The following is a 24,342-nucleotide window of genomic DNA, read 5'->3' as shown; positions in this document are numbered from 1 at the left end:
TTGGCATATTATTTTTTTCTTTGCACTCACTATCAAAGACCACCATAGTTTAGAGGCACCTTGCAACCAAGGCTTGGATGTGAGCCTGGTGCAAGCTGTCTCAGCAGTAGCCTAGTGGCCCTGGCCTTATCTGTATGCAAAGAGGCTTTGGCACACAGATGTCTGAAACTGGGGGAAGCACAGTTATTTCAAGGCAACCTCTTACATCTTGTGTCTCTTCTCCTTTCTCCATATGTGTCAAGAGTTCATAGAATTCTAGGAGACTACGCTGCAAAATAAAACACGCAAGGCTTGGTGAAATCCTCCTTTCAGAGATGATTTTCTTCTTATTGTGCGTCATCAGCATGGCACCACAGCAGTCACACACAGCCGTATTAGCCATGCATGAGTTCAGAGGGAAATAATAGACAGAACACACATACCTTTCTCGTCTTCCAAAAGCTCTTAGTTAAGCACATACATTATCACACAACATTAATTAAGCTGAAGGCTTTTATTCTTTTAATGCTCCATTTCAACCGGCATCTGCCAATTGTTGGTGTGCCTGAGACTGTGAATAAAGACTGTTGGAAGGCTGTGAAGGCAAACAAAATGTCGAGATGGGATGAATGCTGCTCTGTCAACACATACACAAGAGCATGGAAGCAGGGATCCTTTGACAGAAGACCAATCTCATATTAGAGGATGGTTAACAGTGTTACCTTTCAAAAACAGCCTAAATTTAAAATTTCATATCATGGCTGAAACATCTGTCATATAGCCTTGCCACACACACTGCAGTCTGTCAACTTCAACAACTTCAACCTCAATCTGTTAAATTTCATTTAGACCAAAACTGAAATTATTTGGAGCTTTGCAAATGACAGTATTCCTGCAATGTCCATTCCTTGTTGCGTTCTAACAGCGCTCTGTTACAAGAGAATAGTGATATATTTGTATTAATAAAGAGTATAGTTTCCCCTAGATACGAGACAGCTGAGAGACAAATAGATTTATTTTGAATGTTTTAGGCTTGAAAGATATCTCAGTATTTTTTTTGAACGGAAAATGCCAATGACAGATTTTCTTTTAGGTTGTCTTGTTGGGTTGTTATCTCGCATATCTCACTCCTAATCTGCTTCAGTCTGACGCTCATTGGTTTTCTGTCTTCATCTGCAGGGCCATGGGAAACCTACAGCAGTCACTCGTCTGTTTTGAGAAGCGACTAGTAGTGGCTCATGAACTAGGAGAATGTGGAGGCAAGGCTCAGGCCTATGGTGAACTGGGTGCTCTCCACAGCCAACTGGGCAATTACGAGCAGGCTATCTCCTGTCTGGAGCGTCAGCTGGCCATTGCCCGTGACACCCAGGACAGACTACTTGAGGGTGATGCCAGCTGTGGCTTGGGTGCTGTATATCAAGCTATGGGAGAGTATGAGACAGCCCTACGATGCCACCAAAGTGACCTGGAGATTGCAGAGGAAGCGGGCGCCCCCACACGCCAGGCACGCGCCTACGGCAACTTGGGCCTTACCTATGAGTCGCTAGGAAACTACGAGCGGGCGGTCGTGTTCCAAGAACAGCACCTAAGTGTGGCGGCTCAGACTAATGACTTGGCTGCCAAGACACTGGCCTATGGCAGCCTGGGGAGAACACACCACGCACTGCAAAACTACTCACAGGCTGTCATGTACCTGCAGGAAGGTGAGTGAGTCAGGGGCAACAGGAGAGAGGATTGCCTTTGTTGCCTGAGCTGATAGGCTTAGAGTTTGTGGATTCATGAATATGAAATTCAGAACCTATTTGTTGCTAAGCCTTCTCCACATTTTTATTAGGCTGCGTGCATATATGCATGCATGTGTGTGTTTGGGCTTTCCTACTTATGTGTTATAAGTGCACTGGGGGATTTTGTGTGCGTATTATGCGTCTGTGTTGTCTTCTGTGCTGTAAAGGTATACCGGCACTTGTGTGTGTACGTCTGTGCAAACCTATCAGGATGCATGCCAAGGAATTTTTCCCTTTTACTGCTAGCTGTTCTTCACACCTCTATATCTACTTTTCTCAGAGGGTTCTTTGCAGTGAGCTGCCAAAGGATCTTTTCACACAGTGGCTGACAGACTCCTGCCTCACACACTTCAATTGTCCCCTACAGATTATGGTGAAATAAAAACCTGCAGCCTGGCCCCTCAAAAATTCATTATGCTAGTGACAGTGCAGGAAGTGTTTGTCACCGAGGATGTGATAAATGGAACCATCCATGGATGTGAGCTGAATGTCCACGCCACCAGCCTCGCGTGTGCCCAATGACAGACCTCATGCTCAACCACACCCACTGTGTTATGACCCAAACCCTGTTTGAATCTAAGCAAATTGCAGCTTGTGTAAGAGGACAGTTGTATATTTCACCCTGCAGGGAGTGAATGCAACGGAATAGGAATACATCTCCTCTATAGCTCCTCCGTCTGCTGTATTACAGTTAGCCAGCCCTGGAGTGATCCATACACCCTCTGCAGGCCTGCTTGTTGAGTTTTAATGGAAACAAAGGCAACAGGCCATTCCTTCTTCACCCTGTTGTCCCCGTCGCTGTCCTTGTATTGTTTCTCGGTCTGGCTGTGAAAAAGAACCGTGCCTTCACTATCGTTGACAGCCAATTATTTCTGGCCAACCTACCCAGACCGAAAAGTTGGCAAGGTTCTTTCCCCTCTGTTTTTCAATTTTATTTTTTTTTGTCTTACTGCTAGATTTGGGGTTTTTTTGATTCATCATGCTGCACTGCTTCTTTTTTGTTTTTGTTTCCTGAAAAAGATTAATTGGAAGGAGGGATAGAAAGGCAGCTCTGCACTAGTGCAGATATTGTTGACAACATGTGACCTCCAACTCAGTGCGTGCGTATTCATACATATGTGTATACGTGCTTGTGTGTGTGTGTGCGTGTCTGATGAATATTCTGTGTTGCACAGTAATTCAGAACGATAAGGCTGCAGTGGAAGACACAGGGAGATACCAATTAACTGCTGATAGGCAGACATAACCTCTGTCACTTCAAGTGTTCACACTACTCCCCAAGTTATCTTCCTGTAATTTTACATTAAAAGACATTGCAAAGCGATGTCTTAATCCTTAACAGAAGAGGCATTTCACACTGAGATGCACTTTGCAACGATTAACACAATAGTGTCATTTAATCAATGCTGTCATTGTAGCGACTAATGGAGGTATTATAGTTTCTCCACGCTTGGTTTATGGGAAAACAACTAATGGAATAACAATATTAACCTATAAAGGCAGTGTATGTTAGAAATACACCTGATTACTCCTGTGGACCAGGAAGAAATAGGTGACATATTTATTTATACATGTTGTAAATAAAAAATGAGTATGGAATATGTATATGCCCTTATGGAGAAAATTCAATTGAGTGATGTTTTTTTGTTAAATGTATACTTTACATGAAATCATTTGTATATTTACATGTTTTTTGTATTGTGGCTTACATGTTTATTCAAATAAAACACATTCAAGTTGATAAGCCTTAGAACAGCCCTTCAGGGGACATATAAAACTAAATGCAGTTGAATAATAATAATAATAAGTATCTGTGTCTGCCTTTCATTATCATATATGGACCCCTCACAGTTTTCAGTGTCCCTATTTTTATGCAAGAAATGTTGAATGTTGCTTGTTAAAGTGGTGTAAGGGCTTGCTCTGGTGGCATAGTGAGCGGCTGGTATACATAGTTAGATCAATGTGGTCAGTATATAGGTATATTTTGGGTGCCATCACAGTAGAGAAAGGGGAAACACAGCAGTGAGAATTTGTATCGTGAAAATGTCTCCAGGATTTTTTTTTTTCCTCAAAAATTGTTTATGGTACACACTTACTGTATACGCCACACTGCTCTTTTCCACATGCGGTCATGATCAAAGGGCACTGTTTCAAGTTTGCTCATGTGCAAGGCTATTTTTTTCGTGGCACCACGCACTTGCGGTTCTACAATGCATGAGATTTCGTGCCCGTCTTGTTCCAACGCATGTGTATGTGGTGTCTGCACGTAACGTGTCTGGAGGCAGAGGTGCATGGGCCTCAGGGGCTGCAGAGATTCTCTCTCCCAGCTGTCAAGCAGCCTTTAAAGTGTTCTGTAGTTGCTCTTCAGGGTGCAGCCAGCCACGGCCACATCCTCATGTCAGCCGCTGCTACGTGACTGTGCCTGCGGGGCACACCAAAGGCACATGTGGTGACAGTGACAGACACTGAATGATACAGAGTGGGAGAACAGACGGAATGAGAGAGTTATGGATGGAAGGAGGGATGGAGTGAAAGAAAGAGGATGGCAGGCGGGCAGAGGGGAAAGACAAATTGGAATGAGTCATAATTCACATTTATTATTTCACTGTCAACTGGAGAATAAAGAAAACATGGAGCTGGTTGACATTCAGGCTTGATCATAAAGAACTATCAAAGAATAGCTCAGAGAAAGACATGTTCTGTGTGTGTTTGTGTGTGAGTGCGTGCAGATGAAAGGCTCAGAGCTGGAGTTGAGATGAGTGAAGGGTGAGGCTGTCAGAGAATGGAAAGGATAATTTAGATCTGTTTCCACACTCTCTTGCTCCAGCGCCTAATGAGCCCTAAGCAGTGCCGAGTCCACGCAAGCAGTGCCACCCCAGTCAAGATGAAACAGGTAGAAAGAGTAGAGGGGGGCCAGAGACACAAGCGCAGAGATGAGAAAATTAATACGGGAGGTACAGGGAGAGAGGAGCACAGTAGATGCATGGGGGAAGAGGGCAGGCAGGCAGACCTAGGGAGGGTGTGTGGAAAGATAAGGAGAGAGGGGAGACTGTTGCGGGCTTCAAAGGCTGCCGGCTAGCGTGGCCATTGAGGAGCCATGAAGTCTACGGTTGCGTGGTGTGCTGGGTCTTGCAGAATTGGCTGGCTGTTTCGGGTCACGCTCTCTGTTCTTGGCTTATCTGGTCCAGCCACAGACTGTTTTCCAGGAATGCTGAGAGAAGCAAACTCGGACGAGGGTGGCTTGGCCCATTTTCTTCCCTCTTTGACCAAAAGCATGTTTAGACCCCTCCACCACACAAGCGAGTGGATACAATAGACTTGTAAATATGAGTCCGTGTTAAGTGACATTGTGCACGAGCAATAGGCTATTGCAAGTTGCAGAATGCTTGCTGTGCATTAAGCACCTTGTGGGTGATATTTGTCCCCGCAGTTGTTGTTTTTTTTTTCTTCCCTCATTGTCCTCTGTTGGGTGGCATTTTCATCTCAGTAATAGGGAAGAACCGAGTACTGAGCAGGCAGACTTAGGACACATGCAAAGATGTGACATACGCCTCACTGCTCAAGGGATTGGAAGTGAAAAACAAACTGCGCACTCCCCATGTGATCTGACACAGGCACACTTACTGAACGTACATACCTTGATACAAACACACGCACACACATACACACACTCACATGTACATGCACCTTCAAATCTCCCCTGGCTTCCCAAACAACTCCGAAAGTCTCTCAAACAAAAGATCACAAAGTAGTCTTTGTGCTGTGAGTTTGCATACAGTCTATTATTAGCTCATCAGTGTGTTTGCAAATATTTGTGGTCTTCTTCATGAGATTGTGTGGCTTCTTTTATGCAAGCATTAAGCTTGTGTTTGTGTTTGCTCAGCCAGTCGATCCCTAGCATTGATTACTATGCAGTCTGATTAGTGCTCTAACAGCCTCCCTGTATGGCAGAAGTGTGAGTGTGTGTGTTTTAGTCCCAGTGTGAGCAGTATCTTACAACTGAGGCCAAATATCCAAACCTGTTCGCTGTCAGAACATCAGTACCACGCTATGCCTACATCTGTTACTCTGAAAGATACCTAAGAGTCTGCCTGCTCTGAATAATTTTTACTCTCCTCTCCGTCTCATCTGCTCGTGTTTCCTCCCCTCCTGACAGGCCTGCGGCTTGCAGAGCAGCTTGCTCGGCGTGAGGACGAGGCGAAGATCCGCCATCGTCTGGGGCTCTCTCTATGGGCCAGCGGGAATCTGGAGGAAGCCCAACATCAGGTAAAGTATCTCCTGTTCCTTCCTCCTTTTGCCTCGACTCACCTTGACTCAGTTCTCTTCTCCTCTCATCTGCTCTCCTCTGTCTGGACTCAATCCAACAAATCCACCTCTTGTAGTTAAAACTGACCTCTAATAAGCACACATCTGTTGGTCAGCAAAGATTACAAATGAGAGGGGAAAGTAGATGTCCAGAGACATGGAGTGAGGAATTTAAGTTTTAGTAATGCCCTTATGGTGAAAGAAACGCCCAGAAGAGAGGGAACAACAGAAAAAGGAGATGTGGCTACAGAGCTTTAACACGGCTGCCGGCAATATGCTCCGGAGTCTGTTGAGCTGGTGAATGCTGTCATCTCAGCAGACATGCGACAGATGACTGAAGATTTTTTTTTTTTGTATCTGTGTGCATAGTCTCAGGAGTCCCAGGCCTCTGCATCACACACAGATTCACTCCTCTTCAGCCCACTGCCCACCTGGCAAGCATGGAATATCCCCTTAACATCTCTCTTTTCTGTCTGTCCTCACACCACAGCTCAAGATTTTATTTTTTTTTCCCCCTTAACTTGTTTATCCACATACAAGTGTGTGAACAGTCAGCCAACAGCAGTGGCTGTCACGTGTATCTGTAGGGATGTTATTCAGCTGCTTTCATTTCCAAAATCTAGTCCAAAACATTTCTGTCGTGATACACGCACACTACGTACGTCTATGTGACCCAGATAGCTTTCTTTTTCGGTTCTTTATCATAGTTTTCAAAAAGTAACTTTGTCTGTTTGCAATTATCTGTAACAAGAGTTGGGAAAGAAAGACTGAACCAAGGTGGTGACTAGAGCAGAGGCTCGTGAGTCATATTGAGGAATGTGTTCAATTAAACCAAAATATTATTCTAAAAAGCCAATGTAACATATTTTCCACTGTATGTTTGCTTTCCAGTTTAACACTTGACCATAAGACCATAGTTGTGTCTTTTAACATTGTGTGGTCCTTACTGCAACTTACAATGATCCAGTGCTTTGCCCACATCTACCACAGCAATGTTTAGATTTTTTCCCTATGTCAGCTTGTAGCTTGTATGTCCCAGGGTGAATTGGAGGTGGGAGAGGACAATGTTGTCCTCAGAGTATAGATCAAATGGTTATTCATGAGGTGGCCTGTTGCAACACATGACCTTGGTAAATACCCCGACTCACTTGAAACCTCATTTGTATAGGCTTGTATTGGAATTCATAAAGCATCCATTGGTGTGGAATTAGAGTACTTGACCTCATGTTCCTCATTCTCCATATATTTAAACCCAGTTGTCGTCTAACACCCTAGCTGTGATCCTGATGTTTCCCGTAACACGCCGATTGATGTGGTCCCAATTGTAACCAGCTCATTCAGCAGAGCTCACATTCGTATCTCAGAGCAATAATTGATAGATTCATATTTACTTAAATATCATTGGTCTACTGTAGATAAAGCCTTTTTATTAACCTCTGATATCATCTGTCACAGAGGAGGAGAGTTCCCTTGGGAGGTTACTTTACAAAAATCATTAGAGGTATGTGTGTATCAAGCTCCACTCACATTACCAATTTGGTGTGACATTGACATTCACTTAACATGTCAGATAAAAGCTATGTTAGTGTCAGTGACGCTACAACATGGGAATGCTATCTGAATGCATGGCAGCTGAAGAATGTAGCATATTTTACCTTAATCAGTGCCAAGCAAGTCACTGCGGACGCAGCACATTTAGGATTGTTTCCCTTTCATCTGTGCCAGAAGGGGTCAGGCCAGAGGAGAGGTGCTGTGAGAAATTAGTCTCAGTCCTTAAAGGGATGTCTGCAAGCCTAACAGAATAAACTAGCAGTGCAGCAATCAGTCCACAGCCCCATCAGCAAAATCAGCCTGAGACCAGCAGCTCCGTCTACAAGCACAAATGCAGCAGAGCTCCTAGATACTCTCTGCTGATCTCTACTCTCCCTCTTCTCTCCCTCTGACACACTTTTCTTGCATGACCTTGGGATATTCCAGACGAGCTACAGAGTATGCATATATGTGTTCTCACAAGAGGCACACACACTCTTTCTCTTTCTTTCTCTCTCAAGACCCACAGTGCTGATAGAATCCATTTCATGCGCACCAGCAACCTTTTCTCCTCTGCAGTTCTTTGTCTTATATGAACTATGGTAAAGCAGTGTGAGCAGAGCGCTTTACCCTCTCTGCTGGCCCCAGACTCCTGGAGAGTGGCTCTATAGCAGTCCCAGTCAACCAACAGGGCTGACATAGGTGCAGAAATAGGAAATCAATAAAGGCTCCCGTGAATCAGCACTCCTGACCAGCTCCTCGTGGCCAGTGTGCAACACTGCCTGCTGCCCCACCTTTCCATTGTCTCTCTCCTTCTCTCAATCCAATGTCTGGCACTGAATAGAAAGGTACAATAAGACAGACAGGCCTATTGAATTCACAAAGCATTTATTTCCTTCAGCGCTGCAGGAAATAAATCCAAGATGCCCCGGTAATGGTTTAACTTTTCATTGTCCTTTCCCACGTCCATGCACATACGAGCTGAAGAGAGGTTTACTTGTGTCTGATGGTGATTCATCAAGCTACATTATAGTGCTTTCCTCTGTTGAGAAAGAGGCATAATTGGAAAGCAGCAAGTCTGATCAGTGATCACCAGTGAGGTGAGATGCTACCATCTAGTGGCCAAAATCATTCTCCATCTTCAAAAGTCTAATAATGCACACAAATATCAATTTGTGGACATTTTTATCCAAAATATCTTTCTTAAAACATCATGACTTCCTACAATATAGCTTCATTTACCTCACTTTGAATCAAACCTATAACAGAGAGTTTCCCTCAATAATAAGAGCTGGATCAAAGTGTCATGTTATAATTTTACTATGTAAATGCATAAGCCAATGATCTCTGAAAATATCCGATTGTTGTTGTTTATCCTCAGCTCTACCGGGCATCTGCACTGTTTGAGACCATCCGCCACGAAGCCCAGCACAGCACAGACTATAAACTTTCCCTGTTTGACCTGCAAACTTCCTGCTACCAGGCACTCCAAAGGGTCCTTGTCAGCCTAGGTACATCCACACACACTTCTCATATCCTCACTCTTTCATGCAATTAGATTCCAATGTGTTCCTGCTTTTAGCCCTTTGTGTAAATGAAAGATTAGGTCTTAGAATTGATGCATTAGTCAACATTGACCTCTGAACGCCACAGGCCACCATGATGAGGCCCTGGCAGTGGCAGAGCGCGGTCGTACGCGAGCCTTTGCTGACCTCTTGGTGGAGAGGCAGACCGGCCAGCAGGAATCAGATCCCTACACTCCAGTAACGGTGGAGCACATCCTGGACACCGTCAACAGCCAGAGGGCCTTGGTGCTTTATTTCTCCATGGCTGCTGGTTACCTGTACAGCTGGCTGCTGGCTCCAGGAGCAGGTAAGATTTGACTCTCTGCTTGGTTTGTTGTTCAGACTGCAAACTGAGTGAAATCCTATCATGTCTGGCTAGCTTCTCTCCACTGTCAGAGACCATATGTGCTTGAACAATCAAATTTGATGGATAGGTTTCAAATTTTATGCTTTTACTGAGGTAAAATAAATGATACCAGTTGGCCATATGGTGACACTATGACTGGCAACTTTACACTTTGGACCTTAACTACTGAACCTATTTGTATTTAAAGCTCTTTTTTCAACACATTTAAGCTTCAGGCTTTATACCTTTTTCAATTTTATGCATAACTTATTTTTCACTACTTTTAAGTTGATCTGTTCCCTGTGCACACAGCAAATTGAAATACACAAATTAAATTACATATTCAAACACAAAATGGGGCATAGATCCTTATTGAATACTAGATGCAAATGCAATCAAATGCTATGTAATTGAAGTAATAAAAATCTTTACAAAAAATGTAACATACTGTATAAATATATGGACATAAATAACTAAAATCTTTTCTGTTTGAATTAAAGCAGCTTTCATGTTTAAAGCTGTAACAACTATGAAGTTGAAAGCACAAACACACAAATGCTTGTTCGAATCAAAGAGGATAAAAGGCCTAGAGGCTTTAGCTTGTTTTCAGCTTCAGGGGTAAGAAGGCCAGCTTTAACACCAAGTGGTAGTGCCACCTGCCACTCCACTGTTAAAATTTGCCCCCTGCCTCGCTCCTCACCCCAGAAGGGATATGCCAACAAACCATGCTAATTGATAGTGACACAGCCAAACAACACAGGAAACATCTTCACACATGCCAACAGGAAAACACATCGCTGCTACACCAAGCCAGAACATAATTTCTCTGCTTTTCTTTGTTTCTTTGCTTTTCTTTTCATTTTCTTTGGGTATTTCCATACTTTTGCACTTCTTTTTTTTACCTCTCTATTTTTGTCTCTTTTGTTGACACACTGAGTAACACCATCAAGGGTAAAAAGAACAAGATGCAGTTTGTTTATATGACTCATGAAATTCCAGTTTCATAATGAGAATAGGCAGAGCTGCATTTGAACCACAGCGCATGTCACAAGACTCCTGTGCCGCCATACTGTTAGTTGTTCTTTGGTTCTCTTCTGCTCTCTGCTGTGAAGAGAGGAAATAAGAGCCGTTGGCATGTCCCCCGTCACCAGGCCTGAACATTTGATCAAATCCAGCTCCCAGGCAACCAGATGAACTTGACCCCCCAGCACTAGTCATACGGAGGGGAGGAACACTATAGGGACCAGTGAAGGTCTTCAAAGCGCCGAATATTGCCCGAGGCTAAGAGGGAGCCACTTGCTCACTAATCGTCTGTCTGTATCTTCCTGGCATTCCCTGGCATCCAGCTGGCACATGAATATGGCCTGCTCTAAACAGCCCACAGTCAGTAAAAAGGGCTACTAAAGTCTTAATTACTTCAGTTGTGTAAATTCTGTGACATTTTATAGACCTGAATTTGCGCACGCACACACACACACACAAACACATATATACAACTGAATCACATATGCTGTCCATTCAAATGCATTTAGTATGAAACATACATGCGAGCACATCTAAATTCATACGGCACTGATACACCCACAAACTCACACCCATACACACATGCGCACAAAGACACACACACACACACACACACACACACACACACACACACACACACACACACACACACACACACACACAGCCATTACTCCAGCCCCCAGTGTGCTCTTCCCCGCCCTGCTCTGATGTTCAGGCTCAAAACTCAGCTGAGCTCTCATGGCGGGCAGCAGATGGCACAGGCAGCCTACTCTTATCTTTTATTGAAAATTATTTGTTTTATTCATTTTGCTCCACAGATGCACTACTGCACGTGGCCTCACTCACAGCTTTCAGCTGAAATGATCCAATACCCGCCCAACCCCCCACCCTCCTCATTTCATAAACAGCTGAAAACAGTCAGTCACGTGTGCCCATGTTTCCCGGCTCTCTCCACAGGTATCCTGAAGTTTCATGAGGTGTACCTGGGCGAGGGTGTATCAGAAGGAGGGTCGGACTTCCAGGAGGGAGGTGGCAATGGAGTGTCCAGCGGCTCATCGTTGGAGCAGCACATTGCCAGTGCCCGTGAGGCCCTTGGAGTAGAGTCTTATTACAGCCGGTGAGATGTTTATAGCTGTCACAATGAAATGAAAACTCTTTGTTTGTTTCATGAGCTCATTATCCACATCGTAACATACTTATTTAACAGTAATTACTAGAACACGTGCTAAAGCGTATCACTTGTTTTTCTCTATCAAACAAGTGACTTCATGGATTATGTTATAGCATACACAGAATTTCCAATTTCCAGTAATGTCATCGCTGATTTTTAACACACCCTCTTCTGCTGCTCAGGGAATATGAATCATGGAATTCAAAATTATTGAAGTGACACAAGTAGCAACCTGGTATGGATGTGACATTTGAGGTAGCCAGTCCTTACAAAGCCCCATTTCTTTTTCTAATACCCAATGCTTGTGTTACTGACATCTGTTTTTCTGGATTTTGATTAATTAAGATCAATTGCAAAGCTTTCTTTTTCTTTGCATGCAAAGGACTTAATTGCTTCCAATATGTTCCAACAGTTGCGATACATGTTAAATACAGGAGAAACCCCACACATTCCGTGATGTTTTAGTTGTGATCTGCAACATACTGACCTAAAAATTCCATTTTGATACTATCACTGATTTATATAATCCCAGTTGCCATTAATCTGTACTCGGCCTGTACTTTTTGTAATGAGCAAGGATAGCTGCCAAGAAAAAAAAAGCCTCCACATGAAGTTTATTGACAGAAAATTGAAGGAACGGTATTACAGACCACACTGTTTAACAAGAGCTCTTTGAAAAGCCCTTGGTAACGGACCACAGAAGGTATTGTAAAAACAGCAAAACAACATTTTATCATCAAAAATGTATTTCAAACAAAAACACATAAAGAAAAACTTGACGCTTTTATTCACCAGAGTTAGCTGAAGAAGGGTTATTTTATCATTCAGAGTCTGTGTGTAAAAGGGTGTTATTCTGCCTCATTGCATCCTGTGATGACAGGCCCCCACTACTTGCCTAAAGTACTCCACTCTCTCCCCAGTGGGAATAAATGAGACGGAATAATGTCTCTTTGGATAGCCAGACAGTTGAACCCATCTAACAAACAGCGAACCTGACAAGTAAAGGAAGAGCGAATTGGGTTTACTAGGAGGATGAATGAGAAGAAGGTTGGGATGAGGTGATAAAACCAGTGGTGTAAAAGTCTAAGAAGCGGAGGCTGATGGATAAAGACCTACCAGACAACAGGGAATGTAGCCAGAGGGTGTCTGCAGGAGGCGTTTGAAAATGTGGCGAGATATATTGACAGTGACAATCATCCATTGACACCAATGGCTCTACACCGTATTTGACGTTAGCCTAGTTTCTCTAGTTGGTGTTTGATCCATAGTGGCAAGCTGGTATGCCCAGTGCCAGCCTGTGCCACCCTCTGCCACCCTAGCAGCCTGGCCCTCCTGCCCCATTACCAGCTCATTTACTACTCCAATAGGAAATTGTACACACGCCACTGCGCCTGGATGGGCACAATATGGCACCACTTACCAGCCCATTCATTCTCCAGAGTGCAGATAAAGGGAGGCAGCACTCTGAAATGTGTGTAGAGAGAAAATGAATGGGATGGAGAATAATGGTGAGAGTATATGCGTGTGAAAGAAAGGATGATGTATAGAGAGGGGAGGATCCACCCTTTGTGACAGTTGAAATCTATGTATTAGTATATGGTTTTTTTTGTGCTATTTACAACATTTCTTCAGTGGTGGTGGTAGTGGGGGCATAAGGTGATGAGAGATCCCATGATATAAGTTCACACTCAGCTACAGTGAGAGCAAGAAGCTGACATAAGAGTTACATGATATGGGTACATCAGAAGAGAGGTTCAGGAATGGATATCGAGATGGGGGAGAGTGGTGGTGAGGTAGTGATTATGGGGTGGGAGTGGTTGACTCCTCAGCATCTCCAGAATTATAATAAAAGGATTTAAATCTGCTTACCATTAGGGTGTTGGACGAAACCTGGGAATTTATGCCAAGTGTGTTTGGGTTGAACAGTATGCGTTTTGGGCAGATCAGGAGTATGTAGTTGATTTATCCACAGAGAAACAATCTAAGTCTGTGTATTGTCTGCTTTGCTGAAATGCCTTTTTCTTGCCAACATTTCAGTGGCTGTGCATGTCTCTAACTCCATGACTCTCCCTCCCCCTCTCTCTTTCTCTCTCTCTCCCTGTCTTTCAGAGGGTGTTCAAGCAGTGAGACAGAGAGTGAGGCGGGAGATTTGTTGGACCAACAATTTGAGGAGCTCAACAACAAGCTTAACTCAGTCACTGATCCGACAGGCTTCCTGCGCATGGTGTCCAGAAACAACCTGTTCAACAGGTAGGAGATTGTTGCAAATCACCTGCATGTTCCTACAGAGCAGCCTTAATCAACAAGCGCTACTAAGACCTACTTTCCCACAAAAAAAAGATTTAAAATATCTGCTTGCGTAAGGAGATTCGCAGGTATTGTGGCTCATCTGTGAAAGGAGTCTTTTCTCCATTGTTTATCCAGTACAGAGGCAGCATGTGAATCCCCCTTGTTAAATAGACTGAGTAGAGCCAAGCTGCTAAAGCCCTTATCAACCGCCTACTCTGATGGGGCCTTGTGTGTGTGTGTGTGTGTGTGTGTGTGTGTGTGTGTGTGTGTGTGTGTGTGTGTGTGTGTGTGTGTGTGTGTGTGTGTGTGTGTGTGTGTGTGTGTGTGTGTGTGTGTGTGTGTGTGTGTGTGTGTGTGTGTGTGTGTGTGTGTGTGTGTGTAATTGCCAGACGCAGACATTGAGACCCATGTGGTTTTAAGATATTTACCCTGTCTGTTAGTTGTGCAGACTGTGGAGATTTCAGTGAGTTTGCCACTGGCTTGTTCAGTGTATTATTTAATGATACTAAGCAAAGTATTCATTTACATTGTGCTGATTGGTAATGTATACCAATAGAAAATGTGCATGTGTGTGCATATGTGTGTGTGTCTGGGTCATATTTCCCTGTCCTCGTCCACAGTTGAGCTGCTCTTTGATGAGAGGGTAATTCCATCTTTAATTGAGTCTTGGTGCTCATTAAGCCTCTTTAATGGGTTGCCGGTAATAATCCACTCATTCTTTCAGGCCTCAAAAAACTCTGAATTATAAAGCTCCTCATGCTTAGGAGCCTATTGTCTATCGCAATGCTAAAGCATGAGAAAAAAGGAAGAAAACCTCAAAGTCATTTCAAGTCATACATCTTGGGGTTTGCTGTCAGATAATGTACATTTATGTGTTTTTTTTTCAAGGGCTCTCTTTGACTTCAATTCCCCCCATCATATTCCTGTTATATGTTAAGATTTAAGCTATTACTGGTGTGAGGATTGCAGTGTTTCCATAATTACTCATAATTAAGAGAAAGGAGAAAAAATATAATAAACTCTGTTTGAATGACATTTAAATCAAAATAGGTACGAGAACAATATACTCAGCATTAAAAGATCTGTGCTTCTTGGTGTGATATCATTTGCTGTTATCATCGATTGCCCTATTTTAACACTGAGATCTAATCTTCACCAGGGAGCTTAGAAGGATTACTATGAGAAGGTGATAATGAAAGTCTTCTCCTGTCTAATCCCCTCAGTGTGTAATTGAAAATGTTTTATGCACAATGATAGCATAATGAGATGGTTTGATGATCTTGATGAAGTTGTCAGTCAAGAAACCGTAAGCACTGACAGAACAGGACACCTGCATCAAAAGACCTGAGTGGGCACTATCTTAAGTGATAATTTATATCATAGCTAGAAATTAGGCCAGTGTAAAAAGCTTAAGTATAATAGAGGCTAACTTGTCTACCATTGTATCAACCCCCCCAGATCACACCTAAAGCAAGTCTTGCAATTGCAGACCAAACTAAGCCTTCAGCCTTCTTCCTCTTCAGCTTCACTGCTCTTAGTCTTTTCTTTTCACTGTTTCCCTCTACACTTGACACTCACCTTCTCTTATCTTATCCCTTGCCTCCTGTCTCATTCTTCATGTCAGGCTAACAAACGATTGTTTGCTTTCCCATGGAGGATCATGCCAAGACTTGGGAAAAATGACAGAGTGTTGGGAGGATGGAGGGAGGCCAGTGCCCTGGGGCTACCAGAAGGGCAGGATAGATGTCTGTTGGCTGGGGCCCGGAAGAAACTCTAGCTGGTGGAACAGATGGAGAGTAGTGACAAGTGCAGCCATAATGCTTGGCCCTGTGTGCCCACAGCACCAAAGGCTTCTAGCCCCACAGCCACCATCAGCACAGTTCTCAGTATGTTGTGTGTCTCTGCCTGAGTCTCTGCCTGAGCTGTCACTCCCGTCTCACAGCAGACATGCCTCAAACACACTGGGTTGTTATCTTTGGTTTGTTTCAGAAATGGAAAATATTGCAGCGTTATTGGTAGTGCATTGAAGAGGCTCATAAGCCCATCTTCCATCAAATGGAAGCTTTGAGTTTTAATTATATGTAGAGTAGCTCCCTGTAAAGATGGGATAAACCCTGCTCTCCTCCACCTCCTGTGGGGATTCTGGCAAACTGACATTCACCACATGTTTCTGTAAGCTCCCACAAGACTACCACAGTGCAATACTGCCATCTAGTGGAGGTTTATATATTGAATTAATATTTTTAATCGGTATTGCCTCATGTCATATGAAATTATGTACAGTATGTGTTTATAGAGGTATTGCAGCACATCACAATGGAGATCCGGTATGGCCTGCCTTTATCTACCTCTTACTGTTGCTTAGATTTGAAAGTTAGCATGTCAGAAAAAGAAAGATGATCCTCTATGATTGAGAGTGGTGGATCACTCTGTTCTGCTGCAGCTTTGTTCCAGTACCACAGACAAACTGATAGAAGCTACAGCGGCAGAATTTACATCTTGCTAGAGCCAACACTATGCAGCAAGTTGGACCTCATCAAACACATTCCCAGCACATCTGGAAAGCTCATTAAGAGCAACGTTTGATGTTAAAGAACAATTTGATGCCCGAGATCCCTGTTTATGTGCAGGATTTTTTATAAAGCCGGGGTGACTGGACGTAAAAAGCAGACCAGAACTGAGTAGCCCAAGGACTAGGTTAAGATACAGTGATTCTAGTGTTAAGTGGACAAAACGACTTGCTTTTTATTGACAACAATTGCTTTTATTTGAAAATTTTCAAAAAAGATTTAGTGCTTGGCAACATTTATTAAAATGTAAAATGGTATAGTCACAGCACTGAGAAATATTTTCGCTTCAAACTAATTTTTATGCAGTAATTTCCATTAGGAACCTTTTGTTCACCTCAACGTCAGCCCTAGTTTTCTTAATTTTAATATAGGTCTGTTTAGGTTTCTCATGAAGAATAATGTCAGCACAGACGTGACATTGGAGACCAATGGGGACAAAAGCATGGCCCAGAAATAGGATATCTTAGATATTTGTATATCTGGGTGACAGAAGGTCATTTTGTAACTTAAAGAAAACAGAAAAAAAGAGTTGTTGTCCATTCATATATTTTTGGAGCTTGGGTCTGTAGCATGAAAGTATTCTGAACAAAATGAAAACATTGTTTTCACATGTATTGTTTTGTGTTGTGTTTATACAGGAGTTGCCAGAGTATGACAAGCCTTTTCAGTAACACCATGTCTCCCGCCAAAGATGGCAACTCATCCCTGCCTCGCCGCTCCAGCAACCTCGGCAAGCCTCCGCTCCGTGCACTTTATGATTTGCTCATCGCACCTATGGAGGGGGTGAGTGCTACCTCTATGGGTCATTGTATACCTGTTGATGCAGTTGTGTGGTAGAGAGAAGCCCATAAGAGAAAATAAAGTTATGAGATAGAACTCAAAAGCACCACGTATTGAATGCTATTTTGTATATGTGTATTTTCGTACTAATCCTTTGGTCTGACAGGGCTTGATGCACTCCAGTGGGCCTGTTGGCAGACACAGACAACTGGTGATGGTGCTGGAGGGAGAACTCTACCTCATCCCTTTCGCCCTGCTAAAAGGAAGCTCTTCTAATGAATATCTGTATGAGCGCTTCAGCCTCATCGCTGTTCCCTCCATCCATGGCCTTGGATCCAGTGCAAAGGTTGAGCTTTTAATTCAAATGACTGAAAAATAATTCCATACTTCTGTTTGAACTCCTATAAAAACTGATGATGAATTTTATGGCCTCAAATTCAACTTTGTCCATATCCTTATAGGATATGGACAAAGTCATTAGAGCTAGAGCTAGATTTTAAGCCTTGTTGCTGTGCTCTTAGGCTCACTCTCGGCGCCCAGTACCAGCTCCATGTGGTGGTGTCTCAATGGCAGCAGTGGTGGGGAACCCTCGACTGCCCTCACCTGTGATGGACCGCTGGCTGTGGGGACCCATGCCCTCTGCAGAGGAGGAGGCTCTGATGGTGGCTGAACTGCTGGGATGCCAACCCCTGGCTGGCTCTTCTGCTACCAAGGAGAGGGTGATGAGTGCCCTCACACAAGCTGAGTGTGCCCACTTTGCCACCCACATTTCCTGGAAATTGGCAGCTCTGGTGCTCACCCCAAACCCGGAGGGCGTGCCTGGTGGGGCAAGTTCAAGTGTGGGAGTGGGAACAGTGGGGAGAGGAGCAGGGGGGAGGAGAGGCAGCAGTGGTCGAGGCAGGAAGGGCTCCATTGGAAGCAGCTACACTATCCCAGAGTCCCTCCACATGCAGGATGACAGCAGTGACGTGGAGAGTATCTGTGACAGTCCACCCCTCCAGGAGTTCCTCCTTACAGCTGCAGATATATTGGACCTGAGGTTGCCTGTCAAGCTGGTGGTGCTGGGGTAGGTGTAACAAATTTAAACCTATATGGATTTTGGTCCTGATATTTATAGTTCTGAGGCAGTGAATTGATTATTTTACCAAATAACAATGGAAAACTAGGATCAAATTAATCCTACTATAGATGCAGATTTAGAATTGATTTACAGACATTAAGGCTTTATCTACTTAATAAAAATACACTGTATATAAGGGATGAGAACAAGAGAGCATAACCTTGGAAGATGTTAACACCAAATAATGCTTTAAATGTTAATCTGGTAAATATTTCATACCTTCCTTATTCAATTATCCACATGTGTGTGTCACTGTGGCTACAGTTCATACCAGGAGTCCAGCAGCAAGGTCACAGCAGACGGTGTCGTGGGATTGACCAGGGCCTTCCTGGCTGCTGGGGCTCAGTGTGTTCTCGTGTCCTTGTGGCCTGTCCCTGTCGCAGCTTCCAAGGTTTTTGTCCATGCCTTCTACACTGCCCTACTCAATGGAACCAAGGCTAGTGCAGCCCTGGCAGATGCCATGAAGACTGTTCAGAGTAGCAAGCAGTACTCTCACCCCTCTAACTGGGCAGGTAAGAGATGTCATTCACATATGTGTTAAATCTACATTCCTATAATAAAAAAGATGACCATTTGCATTTTTTTCTGTCCAGGATATATGCTGATTGGCAATGATGTGAAGCTTAACAGCCCATCTTCCCTCATTGGCCAAGCTTTGGCAGAGATCCTGCAGTATCCAGATCGAGTGCGTGATGCTCTGAGAGTTTTACTCCACCTGGTGAGACATGGACACACACACACACACACACACACACACACACACACACACACACACACACACACACACACACACACACACACACACACACACACGCACGCACGCACGCACGCACGCACGCACGCACGCACACACACACACACACACACACACACACAGACACAGGGACTTACTCATAAAAAATGTCACAACCAGTGACAAACTATAATACTGATGCTTCACTGCCATGCTCCTTGCAGGTAGAGAAGTCTCTTCAGAGGATACAGAACGGCCAGCGTAACTCCATGTATACATCCCAGCAGAGTGTGGAGAACAAGGTGGGGGGTGTCCCTGGCTGGCAAGCCCTGCTGACAGCTGTGGGCTTCCGTCTTGACTCTGCAGGCACCGGTATCCCTGCTGCTGTCTTCTTTCCCACTGCTGACCCAGGAGACAGGCTTCAGCAGTGCAGCACCACTTTACAATCACTATTGGGTATGTACCCGAGACAAGCTCTACATCGCAGTTCAATCAGATTCAGAAACTGCCCGCTGTTTTTTTTTCAATGAATTTACATTGATTTTCACAAATAACACAGGCTGGTCTGTCCTGTTCTGTTTTTAACCGTGTTTCATATTCTTCCATATGATATCACCTGTTTAGTTATAGTGCTATTTGGTTTGGGCTAATGAAGAACGTGCCCTGAGTATGAATAATGAAGAACTTCCTTTGATCCCATCCCTTAGGTCTGCCTCCGCCAGCTCTCCAGGCTTTGTGCAAACTCATCACAACTTCAGAGGCAGGAGAGCAGCTCATCAACCGGGTAGGCCTCTGCAGCTCTGAACAAATGCTGCTGGATTTTTAAATCTAATGCAGCAGATAGAAATTGGTCTGTGGATCAAACGACAAATACCATTGCTATTATTCAGTATTAAGGACTACTGAGGCAGTCCGCTCACACTTTCTCTGGTACACCTTTCTATCATGAAGGTCTTTCTAGATGCTAACACATTAGCAACTCATGCTACAGCTTAATCTGCATTGAAATGCTGCATGGAAGCCTTACTAGCAGTCCTTTAATTACAAAGTCTTAACTACAATCGGAGTCCTGTTCTCTTGCACCAGAACTCGTGACACCAGAGAATTAATCTTACTTTGCTGAGGTTTATCCCTGTTTACGTGTAATATGTGGCTATCACATGCTTAAAGTGAAAGGTTGTCCAGTTAGTTGATGATTAGCAGTTTTTGTTTCCTACTACAAATACTGGTCTCAGTGCAAGGCACATGAAAAATGCTCAGCCTTATCTGTGAATGCTGATTTCATCAAACTCTATAATATATTGAAAATGTATGTTACTTGTTGCTGTTAACTTTCTTGTTGACCTGAACCCTTATGCCCTTTGTGAATGGCCTGTGTGCATGCAATTAAAAGCCTATTCTCTCTCCCCTGCCCCTAACGTGCTGTCTGAAGGCTGTTAAAAATATGGTGGCAATGGTAAGTGTGCCTTCACCGACCTGCACTCCACCCCATTCTACCCTATTCCTCTATCCACTCTCCACTGTCTGTCCTGCCAAACTTTCTAGAACACTTTCTTGTGTAGAAGCTGCATGACTACTTAATGATCAGTTTTGTTGAGCACATGCCATTTAGCATTCGCTTGCATAAAGTGTAGCTGAACAAACATTTACTGTGTTGTCTTGTTCATAATTTTTTCATTGCTACTTCCTGCAGTCAGATCTTAGGGATTTCGAGTATTTAAGGATTTAAAACCCTGGTTCGTTACAGGTCGGAGGAATGTTTCAGGGTGGTAGAAGGGATAAAGCTGCGATGTAAAACCAAACCTCTCATAATAATGAAGAGTGAAGTGAAGTGAAGAGGCATGTTTCTACTTTCTGCACAGTTACGTCAAGTTGACAAAGCTGTCTCTGTTCCAAGCCAAATAATCCTCAAACAAAACAGGCGTGCTCACGGGGCACGTTTAAACCCCCAAAAACCTGAAACCCTTTCAGCTCTGCTTGATGTTCTGTGGCCCTAAGTACAAATGAATAGGACTCAAGCATGTTAAGAAAAAGATTTATTCCTACTCAAGAAAATCTTTTTACAGTAGTTCCACAATAAGATGTGGTTGACATTATATCAGGAAACTTAAATAGTAAATGTTAATTGAGAGTAAGGAATTATATAACTTTGCACTTGGATGATTCAAGTTCTTGATAGAATAGAAATTGTTTGATCACGCAAATTAATTTAAAGCCATTAATCACATTTCCACTAGAGTTCTTCAGGTTATTGTATTCTTGTCATTCCTAACCACTGCATCTTTTCCCCATTTGTCTTCTCCAGCTCCACCAGGTGCTGGTCCAACTCCAGACAGGAGAGAAAGAACAGGATTTCTCCCTCCTGCCCATCCAGGTGTCCATTAGTGTGCAGCTATGGAGATTGCCAGGATGCCATGAATTTCTGGCTGCTCTTGGTGAGTCAGTTGTTACTTAATGAAACTACTGATTCTTGTCCCTTCCAACTTCCTACCCACCGTGCATCCATGTATCTCCGTGGACTCAGACCCAATGACACATTGACAAATTTCTAAGTTACAACTGTTGTCCTTTTGGGTGTGTGTAGGATTTGACTTATGTGAGGTAGGCCAAGAAGAAGTGGTGCTGAAGACAGGCAAGCTAGCCAACCGCCGCACCTTGCACTTTGCTCTCCAGTCTCTGCTGGCGTTGTTTGGTAAGTATACTGATGTACTGAAGTTCAGTGCATCATTTCTCTCCTTCTTAATATTTTCAGTTGCATGACTGTACTTAAGAATAATCCAGAATGTGCACTTTGTTTTTATCAGGTGTCACAATTTTCCATTTCTCTCCTCCTCTTTCTCCAGACTCCACAGAACTGCCCAAGCGTCTGAGCCTGGACAGCTCATCTTCCCTTGAGTCTCTAGCTTCTGCCCAGTCTGTGTCCAACCCACTGCCCATGGGATACTCAAGCCTTCCCTTCTCTCCTCCTTGCCTGGACAACCAGGCATCAGATGCCATCTCTGTCTATAGCCTCAGCTCTGTAGCTTCCTCCATGAGCTTTGCCTCCAAGTCAGAGTGTGATTTCCTTGGTCATCGGCAACGCAGCGGGGCCACAGCACACTACTCTGTTCACAAACACCCTCATGTTCCCCGTAGTCGCTCTTCTCCTCATGGGGCAGCTGCTGCAGTGGCAGGAGCCCGGGGGGATGAGGAGGAATATGAAGGTTTTTCCATCATCAGCAGCGAGCCACTGGGAAGTCACTGTGACTCTCTGCCTCTGCCGCCAGGCCACAGCCAGCGCCACCACCGTGGAGGCAGGGGGGTTGTTGGTGGGTCTAGCACAGGAGCAGGGAGAGGCTACACTGTATCAGTATCATCAAGGGGCAGTGTCAGCACCCCCACATCCCCTGTCAAAACATGCCTTGTGCCCAGCCCAAACTCACCATTCCAGAAAGTGGGTAAGGTGAGCAGTTCAGACACAGGTGAATCTGATCAGTCAAGTACCGAGACCGACAGTACTGTCAAGTCTCAGGAAGAAAAAACGGTCCCTCTGGATCCTCAGGAGCTGGCCCAGAAGATTCTGGAAGAGACTCAAAGCCACCTACGAGCTGTGGGTAGTCTTCAGCGAGCTGGGGCAGAGGGTGGGACAGCTGGAGGAACCTCAGCTCGGAGCAGCACCTTCCGCTCTTCTGAAACTAGCGCTTTCAGCCGTCCCAACAGCAGCGCTAGTGGCCGAGCTCAGTCTTCCCCAAGACCCAAACCTCCCTCACGTTCCTCTTCACTGCAGAAGATAAGCTCTGGCTACAATAGTCCTGCAGTCTCTGAGTCTTCCCAAAAAGAGGGCAGCCATCCTTCGCCCACTCTGGACAGCCATGCACAGTTCAAATTGAAGTACCCAAGCTCCCCATACAGCGGCCACATCTCTCGCTCCCCGAGCAATGTGTCTCCCAGTTCTGGTCACCAGTCCCCGGCTGGTAGTGCTCCATCCCCTGCCCTGTCCTACTCCTCTACAGGCTCTGCATGCTCTACATCAGCTGATGCCACAGACTTGGACCGGCTAAGAAGAGGGGTCATCGATGAAAAAGTCCAAGCTATTCACAATCTGAAGACCTTTTGGGCTAATGCCACAGCCCAACAACAGCAACATCTAGGTCCTGTCAAAGCTGTCCACAGTGCTCCTGGACCCCTTGCTTCTGCCAGTAGGGATGTACTGAGCCTGCTGAACCTCTCCCCACGCCATTGCTCCCCTAATGATACTCAAGACAGCCTGGAGCTGCGGGAGCTGGGGCTGCAGTCACTGGATAGGGGCAGCAAGAACTCCTCCAATGGACACCACTGCTCCACCCAGAGAAAAGTGGCCCCATCACCTACTATTTCCACAAGCAGTAGCCCTGGTGCTCGTTCTATTCGACTACCTGCTGGCAATGGATACAAGTTCCTGTCGCCTGGAAGATTTTTTCCTTCCTCTAAATGCTGAGACATTTAAAACGGTCCTATACTTTTATCTATCATTTACTATCCTGTGTGCTGGAGGAGTAGGGCACTTTTTGAGGACCACTATTGGTCCACCAAGCTTGACTGACAGTGAGAAGAATTTGATTGGTCAGTGAGTGTGATCCTGCAGAGGCATATGAATGCTTTAGAGAGTGTCTTGTCTTTGTGCCCATAACACTGTAAATGGCAATGAGAAATACTCAACGACCTGATACTGTGTTTGTGTGTAACTGTGTGTCAGGTAGATGTAAATGCCATTTGGTATTTTTCCCCCAAAACTTTGCTGTTTGTGTGGGCCAAGATGCAACAGTTATGACTGATTTTCTCTAAATTTAATGGTTATTGTTATTATTGTTTGTTATTGTTATTAATATTATAATTATTATTATTATGTTTTGTAAATTAATTCCAGTGTTTCACAATCAGTATTAAGCGTTTTTATATTATTAAAAAGTGAACAAAACTGTACCATGTAAAGATGGATAGAGTGGGGAAAAAAGATTTAATATTTTTTATTGAAATCAAAAGGGCATTTTGCCTGATTTCTTTGTGAATTGACTGTCTGCTCTGAAGCATGGATTCTCTTGCTATTCAATGTTAAGTACCATGTATGACTTTTTAGCCCATGATTTTTGAGATTAAACATGAAAGTTTCATGACAACCATCTGTCATT

General features: G+C 44.1%; 1 protein-coding gene across 2 annotated transcripts in view; it reads left to right on the top strand.

Moving 5' to 3' along the window:
• The window catches only part of LOC120805289 (tetratricopeptide repeat protein 28-like), a 162,138-nt gene extending 137,796 nt beyond the window's left edge, over positions 1-24,342 (top strand). For both annotated transcript variants that reach the window (XM_040155400.1, XM_040155401.1), the window contains 16 exons: positions 1,159-1,682; positions 5,920-6,029; positions 8,980-9,109; positions 9,252-9,470; positions 11,490-11,649; positions 13,813-13,953; positions 17,201-17,345; positions 17,509-17,688; positions 17,864-18,408; positions 18,727-18,974; positions 19,056-19,180; positions 19,420-19,651; positions 19,903-19,979; positions 21,501-21,630; positions 21,780-21,887; positions 22,039-24,342. In XM_040155400.1, coding sequence (XP_040011334.1) covers positions 1,159-1,682; positions 5,920-6,029; positions 8,980-9,109; positions 9,252-9,470; positions 11,490-11,649; positions 13,813-13,953; positions 17,201-17,345; positions 17,509-17,688; positions 17,864-18,408; positions 18,727-18,974; positions 19,056-19,180; positions 19,420-19,651; positions 19,903-19,979; positions 21,501-21,630; positions 21,780-21,887; positions 22,039-23,651 — 4,687 coding nt within the window. In that variant the 3' untranslated portion in view covers positions 23,652-24,342. The remainder of the gene's footprint in view (positions 1-1,158; positions 1,683-5,919; positions 6,030-8,979; positions 9,110-9,251; positions 9,471-11,489; positions 11,650-13,812; positions 13,954-17,200; positions 17,346-17,508; positions 17,689-17,863; positions 18,409-18,726; positions 18,975-19,055; positions 19,181-19,419; positions 19,652-19,902; positions 19,980-21,500; positions 21,631-21,779; positions 21,888-22,038) is intronic.

This window comes from Xiphias gladius, chromosome 19 (genome assembly GCF_016859285.1).
Source record: "Xiphias gladius isolate SHS-SW01 ecotype Sanya breed wild chromosome 19, ASM1685928v1, whole genome shotgun sequence".
Taxonomy (NCBI): domain Eukaryota; kingdom Metazoa; phylum Chordata; class Actinopteri; order Istiophoriformes; family Xiphiidae; genus Xiphias; species Xiphias gladius.
This window is presented reverse-complemented; position numbering and strand designations above follow the sequence as displayed.